This window comes from Phragmites australis, chromosome 4, assembly GCF_958298935.1.
Source record: "Phragmites australis chromosome 4, lpPhrAust1.1, whole genome shotgun sequence".
Classification (NCBI taxonomy): Eukaryota; Viridiplantae; Streptophyta; class Magnoliopsida; order Poales; family Poaceae; genus Phragmites; species Phragmites australis.
In genome coordinates this window covers 16,928,928-16,953,546 of record NC_084924.1, presented here as the reverse complement: position 1 = coordinate 16,953,546, position 24,619 = coordinate 16,928,928, and the positions used below count along the sequence as shown (strand labels likewise).

The 24,619-nt window shown below is 40.7% G+C and overlaps 1 protein-coding gene and 1 pseudogene across 8 annotated transcripts; one reads left to right on the top strand and one right to left on the bottom strand.

Moving 5' to 3' along the window:
* Positions 1-204: 204 nt before the first annotated feature.
* LOC133914642 (serine/threonine-protein phosphatase BSL2 homolog) lies at positions 205-5,211 on the top strand (annotated as a pseudogene).
* Positions 5,212-6,885: 1,674 nt separating this feature from the next.
* On the bottom strand, positions 6,886-23,541 carry LOC133915843 (exocyst complex component SEC3A-like). 8 transcript variants are annotated; one of them, XM_062359189.1, is made up of 25 exons: positions 23,240-23,533; positions 21,563-21,639; positions 21,133-21,213; positions 20,958-21,025; positions 20,741-20,843; positions 19,728-19,885; positions 17,299-17,416; positions 17,019-17,123; positions 16,108-16,209; positions 15,890-16,027; positions 15,002-15,130; positions 14,827-14,907; positions 14,648-14,722; positions 14,239-14,412; positions 14,008-14,155; positions 13,840-13,904; positions 13,498-13,668; positions 13,313-13,395; positions 12,491-12,572; positions 8,636-8,733; positions 8,384-8,492; positions 8,230-8,298; positions 7,623-7,688; positions 7,300-7,389; positions 6,886-7,197 (listed from the first exon to the last, which is right to left on the bottom strand). In XM_062359189.1, the coding sequence occupies exons 1-25, from the start codon at positions 23,409-23,411 to the stop codon at positions 7,087-7,089; spliced, it is 2,673 nt and encodes an 890-aa protein (XP_062215173.1). In that variant the 5' UTR covers positions 23,412-23,533; the 3' UTR covers positions 6,886-7,086. The 8 variants fall into 8 exon arrangements, 7 of the variants coding, with proteins under 7 accessions (XP_062215173.1, XP_062215174.1, XP_062215177.1 ...); XM_062359190.1 differs by lacking the exon at positions 21,133-21,213 and having other exon boundaries at positions 23,240-23,534; XM_062359193.1 differs by lacking the exons at positions 21,563-21,639; positions 23,240-23,533 and having other exon boundaries at positions 20,931-21,025; positions 21,133-21,149.
* Between the last annotated feature and the right edge of the window lie 1,078 nt (positions 23,542-24,619).

Below are 24,619 nucleotides of genomic sequence, written 5' to 3'. Positions count from 1 at the left end.
AAAATATTGTTTATTTTGATATGGAGAGAGTAAGTACGTAATTTCAGCTCTGTTCAAACCTCGTGGAAGCGGCGAAGATCAATGCTTTGTACGGTCTCCAAAAAGAGTGTACTAACTAGCTTTTTGTATACTGCACTTCCTCACAAAATCACCTAGAATCATTAATTGATAACGTTGATATCCTTTGTTCAAAAATAGGGTGTGAGAGATGGTATGGTGGACATTGTATGCATGAAGACGTTATTCAGTTGGCTTCCTTTATCTGCGCTTATAGAAAAGAAAATCATCTGTATGCATGGTGGCATTGGTAGCTCAATAATTAACCATGTTGGGAAAATTGAAAATCTTCAAAAACCAGCTATACGATGGAAGCAAGCTCGTCGGTTGTCTTTATGGACCTTTTCTATGGTTAGCATTTTCAGCAACTAGTATATTCTTTTCTATGGACCTTTACATATCAATTATTTATTTGATTTTGTTATATTGTTCTGATTCTTACAGGTCCGATCCGACGGAGAATGACAGCGTTGAAGGACTCAGGCCAAATGCCCGGGGCCGTGGTGTTGTTGCATTTGGGGTGGGTGGTTTTAATCCATACGTAGTATAGATTTTCCGTCCTTACACTCCAATTTTCTGAACATTTTGTTTTTACCACAGCCAGATCGTTTTATGGAGTTTTGCAACAACAATGACATTCGGTTAATCGATCGTACAAGCACATGAGCGAGTGACGGATATGGATTTGAGCGCTTCGCTCAATGTCGCTTGATCGCAATGTTTTCTGTAACAAACTATTGCGTTGAGAATGTGTTTTCTACCACGATCTGTCTTCGATGTCTTGGCTCGATTATATGCATGTTGACATCAGTGCGGAGCTTGACCATAGATCTGTAAAAGAGTATGAATTTCATAAGAAAGAGGTGGCCATTATTTTCATGCTTAAGCTGTTGTTTAGCCTAATGTCCATACTTTTTCTAAAGGGTTAATTGGATTTATGCCACTGCAACTTGGCCTGTTCAGAAGAATGGCACTTCAATTTTGAAACTTCGAAGAATGCCACCGTAACTTTGCAATACACTGAAAAATACCATATTGGCCACTTTAAAACGTTTTGGCCCGAATACCAGTACGTATATCCATTTGTACACGAATACGAACGATATTGCCCCTCACTATTTCTCTTATCCCTTTCGACTGGCACAGCTCAGTCTCAGTCCACATCGCCATCCTCCTCTTCTCCCCTCGAGCATCGTGTTCTCCCGCCCCAACCACGTCGGCGACAAGAGGCTCCCCGGTTCCGACAGCTCACTCGCCCCCTCTCTCTCCAGCTCCTCACCCACCTCTGCAACCTCGGGTTCTCCTGCACCTACCTAGTCGCCGAGAAGCCCCATTGTTCTAGTTTGTGCAGTCCAACTGCTGCCGCCTACGCTCTACCGCTCGTGCTGCTCGGGTAGCTATGAATTTAGGGAGCCCCAAATATCCCTCAAATCTCATCCCACATCACCCTCCATGTAAGTAACCAAAACCCTAGCTCTTGAATCACTTGTGCCATCGATTTATATGCTTGTATCGCCTGCTCTTGCTTCTATTGTCAGCTGATAGCAGGTCTATGCGCCTTTTTATTCATTTTTTTTCGTTGGATTTGTTGTGATCGTTGTAGGTTGAATTGAAGGAACATTTTTAGGGTAGATCTAGTCGTGGAGGGATATAATCTGGTACAACCAGACGGTAGGATATCATATATGAAGGGCAAGACACTTAAATGGGTTGTACTGGCGGATGACTTTACAATGGATTTTCTAAATAAGGGTGTAGGTAGAGAGGTTAGAGTTGGGAGGAACCAGATAATAACTGTGTGGTATTTTGACAAGGCATTGGGGGAAGATGTTAGGCTTGAGAATGAGGATCAACTGTTGGGAATGTTTGACATGTACAGAGAACAGAGGAAACTTGCATTGATGGTTTTAGTGGTAGAGGGCTCTTCTTCTGCAGCTCCTCCAGATGACAATGTGGCTACAACAAATGATGTGTTGCTTGTGGGTAGCCAAGAGAGTCCATTAACTCCCAGTCAGTATGTATTGCATGTAGTTGACTTTCTAACATCACAAGTAGGGGACAGTGGGTAGGCCTGTTCTAGTAAGGCAAACCAGACTACTGAGGCATGTAGAAGCAAGCTAGTAAAGCAATCAGATAGAGGACCAGAAAGTGATCCATTTGACAAAGATGAGGAGTACGTAGGTGTTGATGATGAGTATTTCTATGGTGGTGGCCCAGGTGGTGTGGATGTTCCTGCTGCAGCCGTTGTCATTGAGGAGGAAGAGGAAATGCATGCTGATATTGTTGATGACCTTGAAGGGGAAGAAGTCACTGACTGTGACACCTTTTAGTACAATGTGTAATATGATCCTGAAAACCCAGACATAAGAGAAGGAGCTATTTTCCCTGACATGGTGACATTCAGAAAAGCTATGAGGCACTATGGTGTACTTAAAGACTTCGAGTTTGGTGAGTTGAAAATAGATCCGACTAGATATAGGGCTAGCTGTGCACATCTAGAAAGTCCATGGCGCATTCATGCATCTAGGCTATAGGATGAAAAAACAATCATGGTATGTGTGTAGTTGACATAGGTGATTGCTAAAAATTTGTTTTTTAAGTAGTCTGACATGTTGATTTTGGACAAATTTGCAGATAAAGAAGCTTCCATATGAGCATTGCTACTCAACTATTCTGTAGAGAAATTCAAGGCAGCATATGCTGGATCCATTCCATCCATGACAGACAAGACGTAGTGGATAAATATTGATCTCGATTTCAAGGTGCACCCTCCTTTGCAACAAGCAGTTGCTAGTAGGCCAAGAGTACAGAGGATTAGGGGTTGTCTTGAACCTGGAAGGAAGCTAGTGAAGTGCAAGAGGTGTGGAGGACTTGGGCACATGTAAAAGACATGCAAACATCCTATTCCTCCTGACACGGCAGAGCCATCTACAAAGAAGAGGTAATGTTGCTACCATGTCTCTTCCATCTAACATGTTGTACTTGTAGAGCCATCTAACATATTTTACTTGCAGAAAGACAATAAAGGTTGCAGTAGATCTAGAGAAGCAAAAGAAGACTATAGTAGCTACAAGGAAGCAAAAGCAGGCAAAAGGAAAGGCCAAGAACCCAATGAAGGGTGCAGCAAAAGGGAAGTCTAAGACTCCTGTGAAGAAGAATGCAGCTAAAGGAAAGAAAGGCAACAACGCACCATTTGCTCCTATCATTACTCCAATAGTGCAACCTACACTTGGTACAAAGAGGAGCCTTCTTCATTGGCTCGAGAACCACTAGTGCAGCGTGCACTCAATGAATTAGTCGTTGTCTGTATTGTCACTGTGAACCATCATTTTGTGTTGTCATTATTTTGACTACGAACAACCAGTTTCTCTTGTCATTTTTGTGACTGCTTAAATCAGTTGTGAACATATGTGGCTTATCTGAGTTCTATGAACAATCAGTTTCTCTTGTCATTGTTGTGACTGCAAACAATTAGTTTGTCTTGTCATTTTTGTGACTGCTTAAATCAGTTGTGAACATATGTGGCTTGAACATCCCTGATATTAGACCCCCCCCCCTTGTACATATTCATACCAACATCTCTGCATTGAAAGACTAGATTGCACATATCCATACCAAGCATCACTGTATTGAAAGACTAATGTACATCATTTTATTTTGCTTTGACAAATAACCTACATTGAAAGACTAGATTGTTCATAACCATGTGCCAGTGTACATCATTTCCCCTTGACAAATAAAACTACAACCAACATAAACATGCAAACTACAAAACATACACCTAACACGACTAGTTTGTTGACAACCCACACAATCTCATTGCTAATGTGTTTCATATCACATAGAACTTATACTAATTTTGCATTTTGGTTCTTTAGTTCTTCAAGCACTTATACCATATCGTTGTCATTCAGCTTCTGTTGACAACTATCATAATCTCCATGGACCAACCACCTATTCTCCTCCATCCTTGGAGCAAACATCTCCTTCCTTGCTATCATGAGCCCCTTCGATGCAACAAGCTTAATGTATTCCTCCTCCCATTTGTAGAAGTCACAGGGAAAGTAAGGATTGTCCTATAATCAACAAAATGAGAGAGCATGAATCAAATCTCAATAACCAGCCCAAGGCAATGAAAGAGGGTACTGAAACTCGCCTTGTTCTGACACTTGTAGAAGACTCGAACTGGATTTCGCTTGCTTCGGCTTGTCAGTTTGAAGATGGGTATCTTGCATGTGGGGCAATCGATTAGGGGAACATTTGTGTCACAATTTCCTTTGCCAGAGCTCAAACCAGCAAAGGACTTCGCCGGGCTCCATTCTCCCTCTCTCCAACTCATCTCTCCAACAGCCGGCAAACAATGGAGCCGGTGTGCCTAGGGTTTGGGCCAGCTAGGGGATAGGTAAAGGCCACGTCGCTAGGGTTTGGGGCTTCACAGGGGAAAGAGAGGGGACATGAGTTGGAGAGAGAGAGGGGGGAGATGTAGGGGATGAGGCGGTACCAGATGCAAGGAAGACGACGTAGCGGTCGTATGGGAGGAGGCGGCGCGGTCCGATTTTGACAAGCACAGATGGGTGAGGAGCTAGAGAGAGAGAGAGGGGGCGAGTGAGCTGTCGAAATCGGGAAGCCGGTGGCTTGTCGGTGGCATGGTCAGTGCGGGAGAACACGATGCTCAAGGGGAGAAGAAGAGGACGGTGATGTGGACTGAGACTGAGCTGTGCCGATCGAAAGGGATAAGAGATTTGAGTGAGGGGCAATATCGTCTATATTCATGTACGTACTGGTAGTCGGGCCAAAACGTTTTAAAATAGCCAGTATGGTATTTTTCAATGTATTGCAAAGTTGCAGTGGCATTCTTCGAAGTTCCAAAATTCGAGTGCCATTCTTCTGAATAGGCAATGTTGCAGTGGCATAAATCCAATTAATCCTTTCTAAAAGTTACCAATATTGAAGGGGGGAGGTACTGCAAATAATGTTAGTGCAGTCTTGGTCTTTGGTAGAGATCTCGTGGTTGTTCCAAAACTCACCCATCCTTCTCCGCCTGGAATCACATTACATGAGACATCACCAGAGCATCATATTGATCGAGGACACACGAAGGAAAAAGATCAGTCGATGAGAATGTTACTGGTAAACACAGGAGTGGGAAGGTGAGATAAAGACAATCACCGGAAACATCGAAAAATTTCTCATGCTCATCTTACATGTTGAAATAGGAATGCTCAATTATATGTCTTATTTTTTGTCGATATGTACTTTCTCCTTTTCTTTTTATAGGACATATTAGAATTTAGAAAAGTTTTTAAAAATATATTTTAACTATTAATTTATCTTGTACTATCAACTGATATAAAATCAATATCATATTTAAAAATCTATAAAATATATATCTACTAATTAAATTTGATCTAGAGATTTTAATAATTTTAAACGGAGCGGGACTCAATCAGACAGGGAAAAAAAATTACCTGATTTCAAGGCGAAGCACAGATATGAGACATACAGATAGGAATGGATAGAGACAAAACTACGCTGCCTAGCTCAAGCACACGGGCACGATGGGCAAAATTGTAAATTCAGGGGAAATGCTCCTAACCCTAGATTCCTCAAGCTATAATATACAGGTATTGTTGCCAGTCACCTCCGCCGCCAGCACTTCTTCCCCCTTCAACCTTCCTACTGCGTCTTCCACTTGTTATCTCGATCTGAATCCTTGTTGGTTTTGCTTGACTTTCTTTTACCCGGAGGAGTTGCTTGTTTCTTGACGACGGGCACATCTGTAGATGACGAGTCCGAAATCCATTCAAGTTCCCGGTGAGAACAAATCGAGGCATTTGTCTGAGAAACAACAGCTCCTTCCTCTCTCATGGTTCTTGGTTTTCATCTTTGTGCGATTTCATTTCTGGTTTCAAGTCTGATCGATTTCCTTTCCGTCTCTGGTGAGCGATTTAATTCCCTCCTGCTCAAATCTGAGCGACGGCTCAGTTTCAGTAGAAAGGATTTCTGGAAGTTTCGTTTCCAAATGGAATGCGTGGTGTTTGTTGAATTTTTTCTCTTTTTGTGGAGCAACGTTGAGTCGACGATGCAGCAGTGATAGACAAGAATGACTCTTACAATCAGAGGTTTGTGCCTTCAACGAAGTGCGAACCATGATGACTTTCAAGCACTGTTGAGCTGCATCTCGCTCTTAGTTCCTCGCCTTGTTCAAGTTTTTCTTTTCGGGTGCTGACTGCTGATTTGCCGGTGACCATTGTGAACCTTGTCAGTTCTCACCGATCAGGTGAAGAAAAACAAAGCCACTGGGCAGCACTGCGTACTCCAATCCTACATGCGACACAACTTGCTGAAATATGCACATAACCATTCCGCGAGCTTTTGCATTCACGGCAACCATATATTATCAAAACTATAATGTTATTTAGGTAATTTCAATGATAACTCTATTAATATTATTTTTATAGGCAACCAAATATCTGTACGTATAGCAAGGAGTAGTTGAAGTTGTACGAGTCAGACTGCACAGATGAATCAATTCACTACAGTTTTTCACTCTTCAAACATACAAAAAGGTAAGAGTCCCCTACAGTTTCCTACCCTTACGCCAACAAGATGCTGAAACAACAACGCAGCTTAACACGCCAAAACCACTCACCATTAGCACCACCCTCCAAACTCCCATTCCCCTAAACATTGGATGCCAAACACGCCATACGAATTTATCAATTTACTCATGAAAATTTTGGATCGGAAACCTGCCCGTGATTTGATAGTCATAACGCATAAGCTAAACGTCCTTCTGCGTATAATTTACAAACAGGAGCAGTAGAATTGGACTTCAAAGCCTGACGGACTGCAGAACACGTATCAGTTAAGATAGCATATCGCATCCACTACTATACAAGGGCCATTACACATAGAGATACACTCATACGTCCCAACAGAAGTGAGTGCAAAATTGAATGAAATGAATGGAATATAGATAGCTATTGCACGCACTGTGAAATGATACATGGCACACTGTAAATGTATCTAAAAACTAGCTAGGATGTCCTTCATTTCGGCAACCGACATGATGGGCTCGTTTCCATATATCCGTGTTACCATCAGAACAAAGCTCTCGTACTTGTCCAAAAACTCTTTCTGCGAGTTTTGAGCAGATTATGAAAATCAACATAGTTGGACATTGATCCTCATTTAAAAACGATGATTTGAGCTGAACATGCACAATAATAGGTGGCTAACCTTGCACTTGTCCCACAAAGACGGAAATAACTCATCAGAGGTCAGTGTCTTCTGTAACCTCCTATACATGGCGCTGATTGATTTGTCGATCTGCACAATTTTACAATTTTTGTGAATTCAAATGTTCACTGTGAGTTAACACCAGCCTCTTCAACAGAACAAAATAAAGGCCATGAAATAGCTGTCATCATTTCGAAAGTAAAAGATGAAGTGAGTAATGGGCACTGTAAGATCATAACTCAATGAGGACTAACGAGATATGTTCGCACCACATTAGAAACGAACTTCCACCAGGTGCACAAAACTATTCTTTATTCACTTACCCCAGACAAACTGGATTTCACCACCCTCCTTAGATCAGTTTTTGACAACCCAAGCTGGAACGGGATCTGAGGATTTCAAGAAATCAAAGTGAAATGGGTCACTCAAAAGAAAATAACAAGAAGACGTTATTACCACCTTCCAATAGAATGTATAGTACAAGCATGTGAATAATTAGCACGTGTAATGGATAACCGACCTCTTACTGCCTCCCAATCAGCCACCCAAAACTTTTCAGTTTTGTATTACTATGTTCATAGGCAGTACCTAAGACTGGCAATAGACCAGACATTTGGCTAGCAATACTTATAAATAATATGATACTTGTGCAATCACAGTGGAAACTGGTAAGGAACCTTCGGTACAGGTGAATCAGACAGTAACCAAATGGTTTCCTCTGAAACCCATCAAACCAGTAAGGTATATTATTTCAACTGGCAAAATTTAGGGTAAATTGTTTCTAACTCGTACCAAAAGGGCCTATTCTCAAGTCCTTAAACATTCCATTTTAATAAAATCAATCCATTTCAGGATAGTCAGCTACTGGAATTAAACGTCAGGATCAGAAACCTTACACTAAAACTATATAGTATTATGAAGTTAGCTTACCTCCTCAGCAGCAATGGTGTATGTCAATTCTTCAACTTTCCGATTAAACTGAAATAACCTCTCAAATTGCTGCCAAAGGTCCATAAGAAATGTCATATTTGTCAGAAGAAATGTGTAATATCCATAGCAAGTATAAAGGACTAGATTTACATACAAGATAAATGAGTGAGCTGATATGGCGAGTGCAAGCTAGTTCATAGGATTCACTGGCTTGATGATAGAACTTAGCAAGAGTTGGCACAACATTAGCCAAGTCATAAAGACTGCATCAAATAATAACATATTGTTAGTTTGGTGACCTATCTATGCATTAAAAAATGACAAGGCAATGATGCATACAAGATAGATTAGATGCTAAAGATTTGGCCAAGCCCAAGTTTAAGAAAAACAAATAAAGAAACATAACCTGTTCTGGAAAGCAGCATAGTTCTCTATCAACACAATGTCTGCAGTTTTAGTATCACTCTGTGCAATCTTCTCCAAAGTTGCAAACATTGTGCTAACCTATTCCATAAAACGAAGAATGGTTTAGTCACACAGTGAAAATAGAAGAAACTAACAGCCTAATTGAAATATATTCAAGTAACAAAAATAATGTAAACTTTTTTTTTTGACAGGGAAAACAGTAGGGGAGGCCCCTACTGCGGGAGGTAAACTGTACAACGAAGAGGGTAACCAGAAAATACAAGACCAAAGAACCCAAACCAGGGAGAAAGAAAAGAGAAGCCCCTCGGCTGAGAAAGAGAAACTACTAAGAAAAGGAAGAAATCCAGTCTAGAATATCCTGTCTATTAACATCTTTAAATCTGTGAGCTTGAAGGAAAATGTCGTCCTTGAAATTCCTCTTCCAGATAGGAAAACTTGGTTGCTTGTGCTCAAAGATGAAGGCATTTCTCTGCTTTCATGAAGAAAGATCGATTGAAAGCGTCTTTTGCTTTGACCATCATTTCAAAGAAAGGTTTGGAGAAATCCCAAACCATGCCAATAGAGCTCCAACACCTCAGGCTGAAATTACACCCAAAGAATAGATGGAAGGTTGTTTCCTCAAAATGAAGGCTGCATAGAACACAATTGTAATTGTCATTGTCCACTTTGAAGTTTTTCCTTTTGAGAATGTTCCTTGAGTCTATCCATCAAAAGCAGCCAGGAGAAAACTCTAAGTTTGTTACAGCACTTAGAATTCCATATCCATTTGAAGGGTTGTGGAGGAGAGATGTGCTTGTAAGGCATATTGTAACATTTCTTGGATGAATAGACCTGTGAGCCCCAAAGATAATTCCAAGTATCTTTGGCATTTCCTTGCATCTGTATACCCTGGATGAGATCTTGTAAATTAGTGTATTCTTCATAAGCTTGAACTGACAAAGGAATGTGGAATTGTTCCTCTATACTGTTATTTATCAAAAAGTCTGCCACTGAAATTTTCTTGTTCTTTGCAAAGGAAAAAAGTCTTGGTAACTTTTGTTCTAGCAGATGATTGTTCCATAAACCTGACCAGAACATAATTGTTTTGCCACATCCTAAAGAACAAGCTGCAATACCTCTGAACAAAGCACTAAGTCTTAAGACATCTTTCCACCAAAATGAGCCTTTTTCAGAAGAAGCATGAGGTACTTAACCATTTTGATAATAAGTACCCCAAATAAACTTGACCCATGGTAAGTCCTTTCGATTATAAAATTTATCAAGATGTTTGAGCAAAAGAGCATTGTTTTGATTTCTGAGGTTGACAACACCTAAACCACCTTTGGATTTGGGCTTGCACAACTTTTTCCATGCAACTAATGGATTGCTTTTGACATTAATGTCTGACTTTCTCCAAAGACAGTGTCTTCTTGCTCTATCTATGTAATCAATCACGGCAGCTGGAATTTCCAGGGTACACATTGTGTAGGTTGGAAGAGAAGAAATAACATAATTGGTTAATTGCAATCTTCCTGCGTGAGAGAGAAGAGAAGAAGTAGAATTCAGCCTTCTTTTAGTTTAATTCATAAGAGAAGCATAATGTTCAACTCTAGGTTTAGTGGTTCCAAGTGGCAGACCTAAATATGTGAAGGGAAGTGAGCCCAACTTACAGCCAAAAACAGTAGCCATGCATTGTGCCTTTTCCTGACTGAGATTCAAAGGAATGAGGCAGGACTTTGAGAAGTTAACTTTGAGTCCAGTTGATTAGGTAAAAGATTCCAGGATTCCTTTGAGACAAAATAATTCCATTTGAGAGGCATTCAGGAAGAGAATTGTGTTATCTGCATACTAAATAATAGAAAAATCATTTGTGCCCACAGCCGGGATTGGAAGTTTGAGCATACCATTCTCATGAGCTTTGTCAATTATGCATTGAAGCAACTCATCAGCCAGTACAAACAGAAGAGGCGATAAAGGATCGCCCTGTCTCACGCCCCTATTACATTGAAAGAATTTGCCAGGGACACAATTGAGAAGAACAGAATCAAGAATTCTACGAGTCCAGTCAAGCCATTTGTCGTCGAAACCTAGATGTTGAAGCATCTTCAAAATTGAAGAATGTTCAATAGTATCAAAAGCTTTTTCAAAGTCTAACTTGAGCACCACAATTTCCCTCTTTGAATGTTGACACTGATATATATACTCAAAGGACCAAGCTAGACAATCTTGTATTGTTCTATTTTTTATAAAACCATACTGATTTTGATGGATAATTGGAATAATAACTGACCGTAGTCTATTGGCCATGAGCTTAGTGATTAGCTTAAGAACACAATTCATCAGAGAGATAGGCCTAAAATCATTAACCCCTACTGGATTATTATTTTTTGGAATGAGAGTAATAAAGGAGCTGTTAATTGCCTGCAAACTTAGACTGCCATTGAAGAAATCATTGCAAGGATCATAAAAGTCCTCTTTGATGATGTTCCAGCAACTCTTGAGGAAGAGACCATTGAAACCATCTGGTCCTGGGGATCTATCATTGGGCATTTGATGAACAGCCCTATCAATTTCATCCTTGCTAAAGGGATGAGAAAGATGATCTAACTTTTCATGTTTCATTACAAGATCTTCTAGAACAAAGTGCATCAAGGGGTTGAGAGAGGTTCCCATTCTAGCTTTATAGGTCTCAAACAAAATTGCAGTTTTTTTCTAAATGGTCAGTCTTATTCTTCCATCTTGAGATTCTAAACTTGTAATTGTATTATATATGAATCTTTCTGTAGCAGCAACATGGAAAAATTTGTACTTTCATCTCCAAATTTAGTCCATCTGATAGTGTACCTCTTTCTCCAATATTCCTTCCTATACTTAAGAATCAATCTGAAGTTTCTGTCTTGGGTGTAAACGGGCCTTTGCTCTTCCAGCTTATCCATAGCTTCCAAAACAGAGTTACATTCTTTTATCAGATTATTGAGCTTTGATATTCCTTTGCTCCACCTTTTCAGGGCCTTCTCAAAAGCTTGAATTTAGCTGAGATTTTAGTAGCACTGTTGCTAGCTCTTACTTCAGATTTCCAAATACTTTCCACAGTTTCAAAGAAACCCGGGTAATCAATCCAAAAATTCTCAAATCTGAAAATTTGAGCCTTAGGAATGGAGGTTCCTATTTGCACCATACAAGGGATGTAGTCTAACAGGGGTTTAGCTAGAGGTTGTAGAAGAGAATTAGGAAAGTCTGAAGACCAGTTAACTGTGGTGAAACACCAATCCAACTGCTCTAGCAAAAGATTGTCTTGCATGTTACTCCAAGTGTACTTTCTCCCTTTGAAAGAAATTTCAATCAAACCCAAATTGCTAATAATATCATTAAAGATGAAGATGTCATTGAGATTTCCACCCTAATACAGATATCACATATGTAAATAGAAATCTTGCATCAAAGCAAATCTTAGGACTAAACCCTCCACTTGAAAACTGATTCCAATGCAATACCCACATTATGCCATATTATCTCTAAATTACAGCCATTGGATCAAACTCAGTTCGCATACGAACCCTCAGATCTTAAATACCTAAGAGACACTTTGACTAGACATGTTTTAGTGAATAGTGGAGGTTTGTAAAACTAGATGTATGTTTGCACAACAGGACATTTTTCATTAAAAGGCATGTTTCTATGGGTACCCTTTAGAAACTATAAATAGTCTACTAGTTCATAAGCAAGTAAACATCATCAAAACAATCCACAGCAAAGCGCGAGACATGATAGTACTATTTAAATTTATGACCCAAATTTACTAGGAGCATATGTAATACCCAAAATGCATGCAAGATTGGAAGGGAATTATACTCACTAGCTTTGTGTATGCTTTATCACTTAAGTCTCTGGACTGCCCTAGAATATATTGTTCCATCCGTGATGCAAGGACAGCAAATCTATTAAGAGAACATACAATAGTCAGATCTTGGTCTTTTTTGCAACCCTAATTGATAAAAAATTAATAATCTTTGATCAACATATGACAGAACATATGCAGTGCTTCTACTACTGAAAATATTTAAGACAGAAACTTGTCAACAGTACACCCTGTAATAGAAAAGCATTTTTTCCAGAGTGCTTTTGTAGCAGAAAGTTTATCATATAATCAACAATGGTGAGAATGAGACCACTGGAGGGTGGCTGATTTTTGCCAGTTTTCAATTTTTTGGGTAAGAGCTTAGCATAAACAAAACGTAACTGAGATCCTGATGAGGCATGCTAACTTAATTCGCTATTTGTATAGGCAGTGTTTTACCATGTTTCACAAAAAAATTGGCAAAGTTTCACCAGGAACGTTTTTAATTTGTATATTCCTATGGATAATATGCACCACTAGGTATCTTAATGAAATACAACAAAATTTAGGAATTTTTGTTTGGTCTAAGTGCAACTGAATAAAATGTTTGGTAAATAATCATGCAAGTACCAACGTATTAACAATAAAAATATACAAAAGGGGAGACAGGACACATGGAAGGTTTCGTCAGTATTTCTGTAATGAAATATACATAAATAGAATTAAATTATAGCACCAGGCTACTAGGGATGGTCAACATATTATACAATTCTCGGAACTCCAATGCAATGGCTGGACTGTACATACAATTCATAATGCCAATTCGTCAAGTGCTAATACCTTGGAATGTAGGCTAGAATCCCTGTTTGACGCACATTTCTCTCATTATTACGCTCAATTTGATGGCACGCTTCATCAATAAACTGAAAAGAGAGGAAATAAAGACACAAACAAGAGGTAGACAGAAATCTAGTCTGTTCTGAATAGCTACAATGTAGTGGCATAGCCTCGGTGGGAGCACCAACCCTGCTGAATTGTACTGATATTCTTGATTCCAAGTCATCAAGTAGTTTGCGAACAAATCCTGCAGCATCAGCTTTTTGACCAGAAAGGTATCGCTCTGTAGTCCCATGCATTGAGATGCAGCGCAAGGGGTCAATCTTGTATGCCCAATCTACGACCGCGTAGAAGTCTTCCTGAAATAGAAGGGGGAAAACATTTCACAATCATTTATGGGAGGTTGCAATGCAGAAAGATTGCACATTTGACTTCCGTAATAGAAGTACTTTTGCTCTTTCAAAAAAGTTGTTTCTTCTTTTATCAGGTGCGAGAATAAAGGTTTTAGTGTTCTATATCATGATATCTACCTGGATTCCATCAAGTAGTTCTTGAAGAGCTTCATTCAATGTACCCAGTTCAGCAGATGTATTATCTGGAAGGAATATAATAGATCATGTGCAGAGGTTATCATGTAAGAAAAGGAGCATTAACATTACACCCAAGAAACTCGCATTAGTCAGCACAAGAAAAGATACCAGGTTGAAGATCATTGCCATCTGGATCCAAAAGACCCAGGTCATCATCTGCGTCATTTCCTCCGGATTTACTCTTATTAACATTAGGAGCACCAGATGGAACAAGTGCAGGTACTTCAAAGCACATAAAATGTGCAAAAAAAGAGCTCTGCAAATGTAAAAGTTATTAGCTTGTCTATCAAGTCAACGAAATATAATCATGTAGCTGAATTTAAGGGAAAAAAGAATAACCTCATCCACAAGAAGTGGGATAAATATAGTAAGCATCTTTGAGTATGCATCAGATACTGTTGAAGTATCAGCACTGCTTCCATTCTGGCCAGAACCACTAGAGCCTTCAAGCCAAACGGCAGGATTCTTGGGTGCTTTTGTACTTGCACGAAGTTCATTGGCGAATTCACGTGCCTGAACAAAAATGAAAGAGAATAAATTCTAAATTTTCCCACCCTTGAAATGTGAATAAAGAAGCCAAATCGATTTTATAATAATCAGTCTTAAATGGAGGACTCAAAACTAACTGAATCTTGGATGTTTAAACGCAAGATACAAAACAAAATAAGCATATCTAGAATAATAAATAGGATGGATGTTATAGCATAAGATGTCATATCAAACTAGCATTCAATTATCTTTATCTGACCTCTCGACGAAGTAGTAAATTAAGGGAATGACAGTATGCCTTCCTTAAAGGACCTATGCAGCTCTTTTCCAGACTCTGCAATAAATGAGCACCAAGAAATGTTAAAAGTGGGAATGGAGTAAAATAAGTAATGTGTAGGCAGATTGCCAGATTGCATGAAAAATTAAGAGGGTTAGAACCTTTAAGTGCTGCAGAAGTCGGGCATATGTCCTGCATTTATACCTTAGGTCTGCATGATCAGGCCGCTTCAATTGTCCTCGCTACTTTCAGTTCAAAGTGAAATCTCTAAGTCATCTCACTTTATAAAAATGGCATAAGGAAATATTTCAGTAAAAATTGGGGCTATGAAGAAACCTGAGAAAAGTAGCTTTTGTCACTAATCATGAAGTCCACCAAGCTAGAGAAGTAGTTCCGCAAAAACTCCGATGCTCGTCGAACAAAAGTTGTTTTCAGTTTCTCCAGCTCTGCTCTTTTGTCCCTAACCTGGCAAGATGTTTCAAAAGAAAGTTTTTGCTCAGAGATGTACGGCCATAACTGAACTTTAAGCTCTCACAAAGAAACGGTGACATCCCAACCCATTAATGGTTCTATGAAATACTACACTTAATGGCAGAAGCTCTAGGTTTGAATACTCCTAGGAGTATAACCCATATGTTTGGGGATTGGCTCTTGGATTTGGGAGCAAAAGAAAAGAAAAATCTTGGTCGGGGTTGAAGCTCTATGTTGGTAAATTTGGCTTTGCCCAAATGATATTGTCTTTGACAAATGCAAAGATACTACTTTTATGCAGGTTGTTTTCAGGGGAGCATATTGGTTGCGATATTGGTCCCTGCTGCGGCGGGAGGAGGAAAGAGAGGAGACAACCAAAGGTGCCATTCTTTGGGAGTCATTGTCATAGAATTCTTTGCCAAGCATATAGTCTATGCGTTGCTTGAATTTTGCTTCAAACATCGTATAGCTTGTTATTTGTTATAAGTATTCAGCTTTGTGCTGCAAAAGTGTAGTAGGCTGTGTGCATCTCACGATGAGTCCAGAACTTTCCTCCATTATCTGAAGCAAATGTCAGAAGCCCTTCAGGCTTGTTCCTTTAACCAATATAGGTGGATCCTTTACATAGTAAGGATTTATTAATATTTTCAGGGTGCTACTACTCTCCAATGATAACATGACAAAATGCCTGTATTTGATTTTGCATCAGTAAATGTACTAATAGCACAAACAAAAATGATGGAGATAGCTTACAGCTCGTATGTTAACATAGCATTGGTCCAAATTTGGCACTTCAAGGCTGCGAATGGCCCTCGTCAACCATTCACATGCCTCAACATTTTTCAGCATCCGTGACTCTTCAAAAGAACCTCCAGTTAATGATACTGCAAACTGCATTGTATTTAAATAAAATAACCAAATATTAGGCACCAAATTTAGGGAGAAGAATATCATTTCTCTCTGCACTGTACCTCCTGTGGAATTCGCAAACGTTCAAGCAATTTATCTAGCTCTTCCATGAGTCCTTTGTTATTTACAGACTGCATCGCTAAGCCGTTATTACGTGATTCAATCTGCAAAATAAGATGCCATGGGATTCGGGTTTTGTGAAGATTTTTCTTATAAGCATCTAGAAGAATGTGTCTTCAAGTAACAAATGACTACACCAGGATTAAAAAAACTTAAAGTTCAAAGTCCACGACAATGATAAAGGAAGAATCCCATCTAAGATTCTGAAACTGATTATAACTAGCTAGCTTTGAGTTCATTCAATTTCTAAACCTTCTAGGTCCATTCTAGTTTCTAGTACAGAACTATGCTTGAAAACATCCAAGTTGCCAGTGGGAATCAGTTTGGAAACATTTATTTTCTGAAAACAAAACTGAAGATTGCTTTTGCCTCTATGCACTGTTTTAAAAAGTGGATCATGCTCATACCAGACTCGTGACATGTTGACCGGTTTCAGTGGCCCAACTGACAATTCATCAAAAATATTGAATAAATAATTAAATACATTTAAAATATTTTGATGCAAGGACATGAGTGTGGCTCATATAAACGGTACGCTACCATAGGAAAACTACTGTATATTGCTATACCATACACATGTCAAGCATGGATGGGTTTTGAATGGCGGGTAAGTGGTTTAACCCATGACAACATACAGAGGCATGATTTCAATGTTTCCACGGTTTTTTCCCTTACCAGTGTCTCTTCCCATACCTAATCAGACCAACCGCTGGCCCTGATCTTTTCAGGTCAAACTGCAGTCCAGTCTGGTTTTTACAACTATGCTTCTAGCGTGTTAATTGAATAAACTTGGGATATATTTCCACTTCCAAAAGAATTAGGCATCTTATTGAATAGAACCCCTCAGGCATACCGATGCAATATCTTCTCTCATATGCCTGAGCTTCAGGTTGAAGATCCGTAACCACTCATCCATATCATCTACAGTTGCACTAGCAGAATCCAAACCCTGCAAGACCTGCAAATCCATGCAGCTGGATCAGTATATGGAATAAACTTTCCTGCCAAAAAACATCAACAGTTCTCACTTCAGAGTAAAGTGAGATGCATACAAGCAGTCAGATGCTGTAATATATCATTATCATTGCATAAAAATTTTATACTACATAGCAACGGATTGTAGAAGGAAATACCTCCTCTATTAAAGGCTCACTTTCCAGTAATTGATGCACATTTGCTGCTTCCAAAGCAACAAGCTCCTGCTTCAATCTCTCAGAGAAAGCATCTGCTTCACCTATGCCCATAACATACCTGCATTATTTACAATGGTAAGATTATAGTACCACCAAAAAAGCATTTCAGAGAGACTAATATTTAGAAGCAAGTGATAGGCAAACTAATCAGTAGATTGGAGTTCGAAAAACTGCTAAATAAACTAATAGAACTATACCGGTGTTAAGTTTGTATAGATTGACAAATGTTGGATGATTACATAGGTGGATGGGGGAAACCGTAGACTTGGAGATGACTCTTATACCCTTAACCCCCCCCCCCCCCCCCCCCCGTCCCCCAACACACACAATGCAACGTGAATGCAATGACGTTGCATTTGAAGAGTTGACACTGAGCACTAGACTTTAAAAAAAATGATACATTGAAGTCTGATATCGAAGATGTCGTCGAAGCGTGCAACTCTTGAACAATGTTGATGTGAAAACAAACTCCTCCACAAGGGGTACTGCCTTCATGACCCGTACTTTAGCAAATACCTCAAATATGAATCTTGCTTTGGAGCGTTTGAACACAACGAAAATAGTGAGATGTGTCAAATCAAGCTGAAGGGAGAATAGAGATATCACTGTTGCAAGATAGCAAACAATGAGACAGTATCGTGATGACGACGAAGGGGGCCATCGATCATGATGTGTAGCAAGATGGCCACGAAAGGACCAAGAAGGCAAGGTCTCATCAACGACGATGGTGATGGGATTAGCCAAATCGATGAGACTCGGCTAACCACAGAACAAAAGAAGCAATTGGCTGACTAACAAAATTTGTGGACACGCAAGGCAAAGTCAAACTGAAAGAGTATATGTGTGGACTTGAATGAACAGACACAGCGGAGAAAAAACCACTAACAGTAGATTTGGACGCAACGGAAAAACAACCTGAGCAGCAACAGAAGAGGCCTGATGACAACGAAAGCGACGACGGCCTTGAGGTGTGGCAACAGCCGCAACGAAGGACGACCTGATGGGTAGCAAAGGGCCGCGACAATAGAGGCCACGACGATGGACGACGACGACTTGCGGAAGGTGATGGGAGACCTGGCGACTGCAGATCTGATCCATGTGCGATGAGGACGGGGAGGCACGCTACCTGGCGCGTGATGACGGCTCGGCAATAGACGAGAAGCGGCCGAGGGCGAAGCTGCAGATCCATAGTGATGGGCGTGCGATGTGAGACCATGACGGTCAGACAGGCGGACTGCGTATGTCCTCCCCGTAGCAAGCTAGTAGCGCCACCACCACCCGTAGCAGAACACCTCCAGCAGCAGAGAGAGGCTTGTGGTTAGATCCGTAGCCCACATGGTTGGTTCTGACTGACAAGTACTCGCGGTTCGAGACGAGACAACACGCCCAATCCCAATTGGCCGGATTGAAACCGGATCAACCAAATCCGATTGACGGTGGCCGAAGACATGCAAATCTACACAATGCCCGTCGAGTGGTGACAGCGACCCGACGACACATCGAACGGCCGGACAGGCAGAGAAGACGCCTTCGCGACGGGCTACTAGACAGCGGCGGCGAAAGATGGATCCCTCGCCGCAGCGACGATCCACGACGGGTCGCGGTAGACACAACAGGTGGTCGAAGATGCGACGGGCCGTGGCGGTGGTTGAAGATGTGACGGGCTTTGGCGGCGGTCAAAGATGTGATGGGCTGTGGCGGACGACATGCCAGCGCAAGGCGAATCCGCGACGATGGATCTGCAACTGTGGACGTCGAATGGCGAACGTGGACGACGAGACGACATCAACTGGATCGAAGACGACAGAAGACGGGCGACACGATGAGGCGGGCGGGGGCACAACGGGTTGTGGCAGCCGACATGAGGCTGCCACTGCGGGATCCGCAACGACCGCGACGGGACTGTTGCGACAATGGAGACCCACGAGCAGGGAGCTGTGGACAAGCGAGTGGTCAAATCGAAGACAGTGGATGACGGCAAACCCGCGAGCAACCTCAAGACATGGGCAGCGGCGTGAAGATGAAGAATAGGATACATGCGGCTAGAGAGAGAGAGGATGGATCATGATTGGATTAGATCGAGATCTAACCTAACCCTAACTAGGCTCTAATACAATATTAAGTTTGTATAGATTGACAAATGTTGGATGATTACATTGAGACCCAATGAGCACTATATAGAGGTGGATGGGAAAAATCCTAGACTTGGATATGACTCATACCCTTAACTATTATACCCTTAACAACTGGCAAACTGTTAAAAGAATTAATAGAATAAGAAACAGCTAAAGTATACAGTTTGGAATATTTTGCAATAATCATAATCAGGGGGGCAAGAAGTCTCTGTATAAGATATAGCCTGTACTTACGTGTCTAGAAGTGCCTCCATGTCTTCCTCCTCCTCCTTTGCTTGGGACACAAGATCATTTTCAACAGTTACTATTACTTTCCTCTCAGTTTGAGTAGCAACAGATGTTTCTTGGCCATCTTGGGTGCTCACTTGATTATCTAGTGTCAGTGTGTTTTCCTGAAAAGGGTTTATTAGAAAACCATCCAGACAGCAATCAATCAAGCGAACGTATCAAGCAAAAAAACATCATTTTGGTGAAAACAAGAAAACTTAATTGGTTTTGAGTATCAAATCAACATGCAAAAATACCCCAAAACTGAGGTCTAATGAAAACGAGAAAGCTGTCATGAATAGTAACTTCAGTCTTTTCTTGTTCCATTTTCTGGAACTTATCCTCCCTCCGGTAACAAAAAGGCGTCATTTCGGACATTAACATGGTCTTCAAAACATAAATGTGATCTCTAATTTATATTATAATGTATCTACATCACAAAGCAAAATTATGATATTATCAAACTACTTTTCAAGATAAATCTAGTAATATCATATTCAAATATTCAATCTCGATATCCAAGAAAATAAACATGCCAAAGTTTAAATATTTCACTACATGCGGTCCAAAACGTCACTTTTTCTGTGACAAGATTTCTACTTTCATTTGTCCAAACTCAAACTGAGTTCGAAACTGAAATGTTAAATGTATATGTAACAAAATGGAGAACTTCCTTCAAAAGTTTTGCCAAATTTTTCCTATTGATTTAGTTTTTAAACAAAATTAGTTTCCAAAATTTTCAGCAAAATTATGATTTGCACCAGATAAGTCCAAATAAATGAAAGTCATTTAAGAAGCACAAAAGAAATATATCAGCAGCTTGTATAAACAGTTTGGTTGAATTAGATCTCTTTGACATCACTGCGAGCAATAACAGTACCCCAGATGTTAGAAAGCAGAGAGAGAGTGATTGGTTGATTCGGTACCAAACGCAAGTCAATAGAAAGCTCGTAATGGATGGAAAAGGTTGTAATGTATACCTTTGCCCAGAGAGCTAGCTCCACGATATCAATGCCAACAACTTTCGGAAGATAACTAAGTATCTCTTTGCACATGTTCAAGATACAAAAAAGTAGGCGGTTTCTGCCAAATAAATAGCATAGAGTGACATGTGAAGAAGATGAGACAAAAGAAGATGAATAGAAGTAGCAGTCTAGCAGAGTCTAATACCACAGAGCAAACTTTCTAGGCAACAACCTGTCATCAATGTTGCGCATTGTCCATTGTGGAGGTGCAACACTATGACTTCTAAGGTTGTCAAACCCCTGAAATCCAGACATTCAGTTCAGTAAAGAAGAGTTAGCGGTGGATAGCCAATTGTTTCCTTAAATACTCCATAAAGACAATACAAAAGATGACTTAAAGTAAGTACCAGAACAAATGTACAACCACTGGGATCATTTGATATAACCTCAACCTTTGTAAGATGTTTCAACTTGTAAAGTTTGGCTGGCTGGAAAAGAAAAAGGTTAAGAAATAAGAACAGTAACCTATACCAAGTGCCAGGGAAAAACTAATAAAATTTGTTTATTGATGCAGGGGTATTATAATACTGAAAACTAGCTCGTGGCAAAGCTCATGTGTACATATCATGAGGAAGGGTGGTATACAACAACAGAAAGTAAGATAATAGTACATGTATGCAATGAAAATACAGTGATCAAACAGTGGCTCCATCTGTCAACACCGGCACCTATAGCCTATTGAAAGGTTAACAATTGGTGCCACTGAACAAGATAAACCCATTCATGTCATGTACTGGACAACTATTAGCTAGTAAGGTTCCAGTACAGAAAACAAACCTCAAGTACTGCACCAGATGAATACTTGAATACTCGGAGAAAAGCTTTGTTTGCCTCGCCTCTTGATGATTGTTTAACTGCATGAAGTTGAAACTGTTCAGCGGATGTTGCAAGCATATACATGCTATAGTGAAACTGTTACACCTTAAGTTTGCAAGCACATAGATAATTAAATTCTAATCATACGCTTCCCAAGCTAGAGCTAGCAAAAGAAATATTAATCAATTTCCAAGATTAATAAATCCATGTTAGCCATATCATGTTCTGTGCGGACAACAAATACTGAACTAAAGTTGTCATATCGACACATGACTCAAGTCAATCAGGAATTAGCTCCAGGAATTAGCTCCAAGAGCAAGATCAAATTCCCTCTAACCAGACTCTCTGATCCTACATCACAGACCCAATCTCTCCTTGCACGTGCAAACGAATAAAATTCACATAGCAACAAAGTGTATAGCAAGCCAAGCTAAACTGATGATATGCAGAGCAGAATGAGGTCATTACAACCAATTTTGAGCTTCATACAGGTGCTTCAAGGGATTTGCACATAGAAATTTGTAAGTACACGAAATAATGCCTCAGTTCAAGGAACAGCTGTTATTTGAATAAAGAAAATCACTGTTCTTGAAATCCTCAAAGCAACCAGCTTCTGCTCGGACTCACAGAAATCTTTTGAAACAATATCAACTAAGCTACTGTATCTGGGTGGCCCTGTTCAGCAATGCCTGTGTGGCTTGGATCCAACACAATCAAGATGAAAGCAGTCCAAAGTATGTACAAAAACTATGCACAATGAGCATATCTGGGTAGGAACTGGATTGGAAAACTCCTGGACTGATCAAACCCATTCCCAAGGGAGAAAAATAAATGCCTCCAACCACATTTGTTTTTCCGAGGTACGTTGGACTCTCACCACAACAATGGTGTCATTATCTTGAAAGTTATTAGGGTGCATCATGACCTCTAGCCAACTGTGGCAGCTCCTGCTAAATTCAGTTCACAAGGACATGTCAAACAGCTAAACAACTTGACTAGTCAACTTAGGCTGGCAGCTATTCTCATCTTCTCCACCGCTTAATTGTTGCTATCAATCCATGTGTTAGGTTTTGGGACCCCTCATTTGCACTTTCCAGGTACAATGTCCTGGGTGGATCCATTGTAGTGGTCCAATTTCCAAATGTATGTTATTTCCAGTATTGGTAGCTTGGAGCTCCAAGTACAACTTACAAAATTATGACAAATTTGTGTTGATGCACCCTGTGGTGGGATGTTTGGGATGTCAGTGGCACATGCAAGAAAATCTAGTAAATTTGATGATTTAGAGCTAACAGCATCAGATAAGCAAAATGGATCTGCTCAAGCCAGCGCCAAGCATAAGTGCATAACGATTCAGGCTAGCAAACCCAACCACGGCCCTTGGTTGGATCCAAGCTACCAGATCACAACCCTCCGGACAAGAGTCTCATAAGTGAAGATCAAGCGGCAGAACACCAACTCGGCTCCAACTCAGCACAACCCTCTCCGGGCAACTGAATTCGCACCGAGGTGCCCAATTCGACGCTCGTCAAACCGAATCCTCCCTCGCAAGCGCAGCACAGCAACCAAATCTAAGCAGGTACAGCAAAGCTGCGGAGAGAGAGAGAGGGGGGGAGGGATAGGAAGGGCACCACTGACCTGTGAGCGCGAGGACTCGGGGTTTGGCGAGGCGTCCCAGCTTCTCGAAGATGCCCCGGCCCTTGGCGACGCGGATGGAGAAGGTCACCTCCTCGCCGCGCGCGCCCGACGCCGCCACGGCCGCCGCGCACGCGCGCCGCAGCTCCGCGTCGTCCGCGCTCGACTTCGCCATCTCCCGCGCTCTCCCCTCGCCACCGATCTGAGTGGGGGAGGCGCGCGTGGCGTGAGTCGTGACGCGGTGGGGGGATAGGTTGGTGGTGGGGCGTGACGGTGTTGCTCTCTCAGGGAGGGAGCGAAATCACTTTGCGTAGCCGCGTGGGTGTTGCTGGGATTTTTACTTTTTACCGGGGTTGGAAACGAGAGGAGTATAGCAGACGGGTTGGCGAGGTGGGTTGGACGTGGGTTCGGTTTCGTTGACTTGGTACGACTCGCGGTGGAACCGGAACCGGAACGGGAACGCTCGGTCGCTCCGCAGCTATGCTATGCGTCCAACCGACTTACGCCCATGTTGACCTCATGACCCACGAGCTAGTACGCAAAGACAGGATCACTATGCAATCATGAATTAATTCTCGACATGAGACACCATTTGGCCTGAGCACAAAAAAGGATTTATTACAAACAACAAAAGCTATGCAAACGAATATAATAGGAACTTGCAGCGATACTAATCATTAGGACACTTCCAGTGCCTAATGCCTAAGGTGCTGTCTAATTGATATCTATCGGTTGTTTTTTTATGTCCACCAAGGCAATTACGTGTTGTATTTTTTTATCAAAGCTTACTTGAATTATGTGGCCACATGCATTACTTTCTTTTACCAAGTACTCTATTAGACAGTTGATATATGTAGAAGCAAGATGAATTTGTATTGTTCGATACTGATACATCTCTTTCCAATCAAATTTAGCTCAGTGTTATTGATAATATGGATGTCACATTATAATTGTACTGGATTTTAGCCATCCGTAATTACCTCTGCAAATTAAGCAAGTTATCTACGGTATACTACAACCAAGAGCAAATCTTTAAAGCACAAAGGAGAAACCAAATAAACAATGAAAATAAATGTAGAATTCTGATCTGCAGCAATGCTTGTTGCCTAAACTGTCTAATTTACACCAAAAAACATTCAAAGGTACGAATGAATACAATATTCTTGGCACTCAATGTCCCCAATCTCAACAACAATACAAGATAGCCTGCAATGCTTCTTGCAGTCATTGGCTAAACTCCATATCATCGCTGAAAAATAATGCAAGACAGGCATCAATGCTTCTTGTAGTCATTGGCTAAACTCCGTATCATCGCGGAAAAAAATTAGGGAGCAAGATGGATAGCAATGCAACCCATATTTACCAATAATTTGGAGTTTGTTT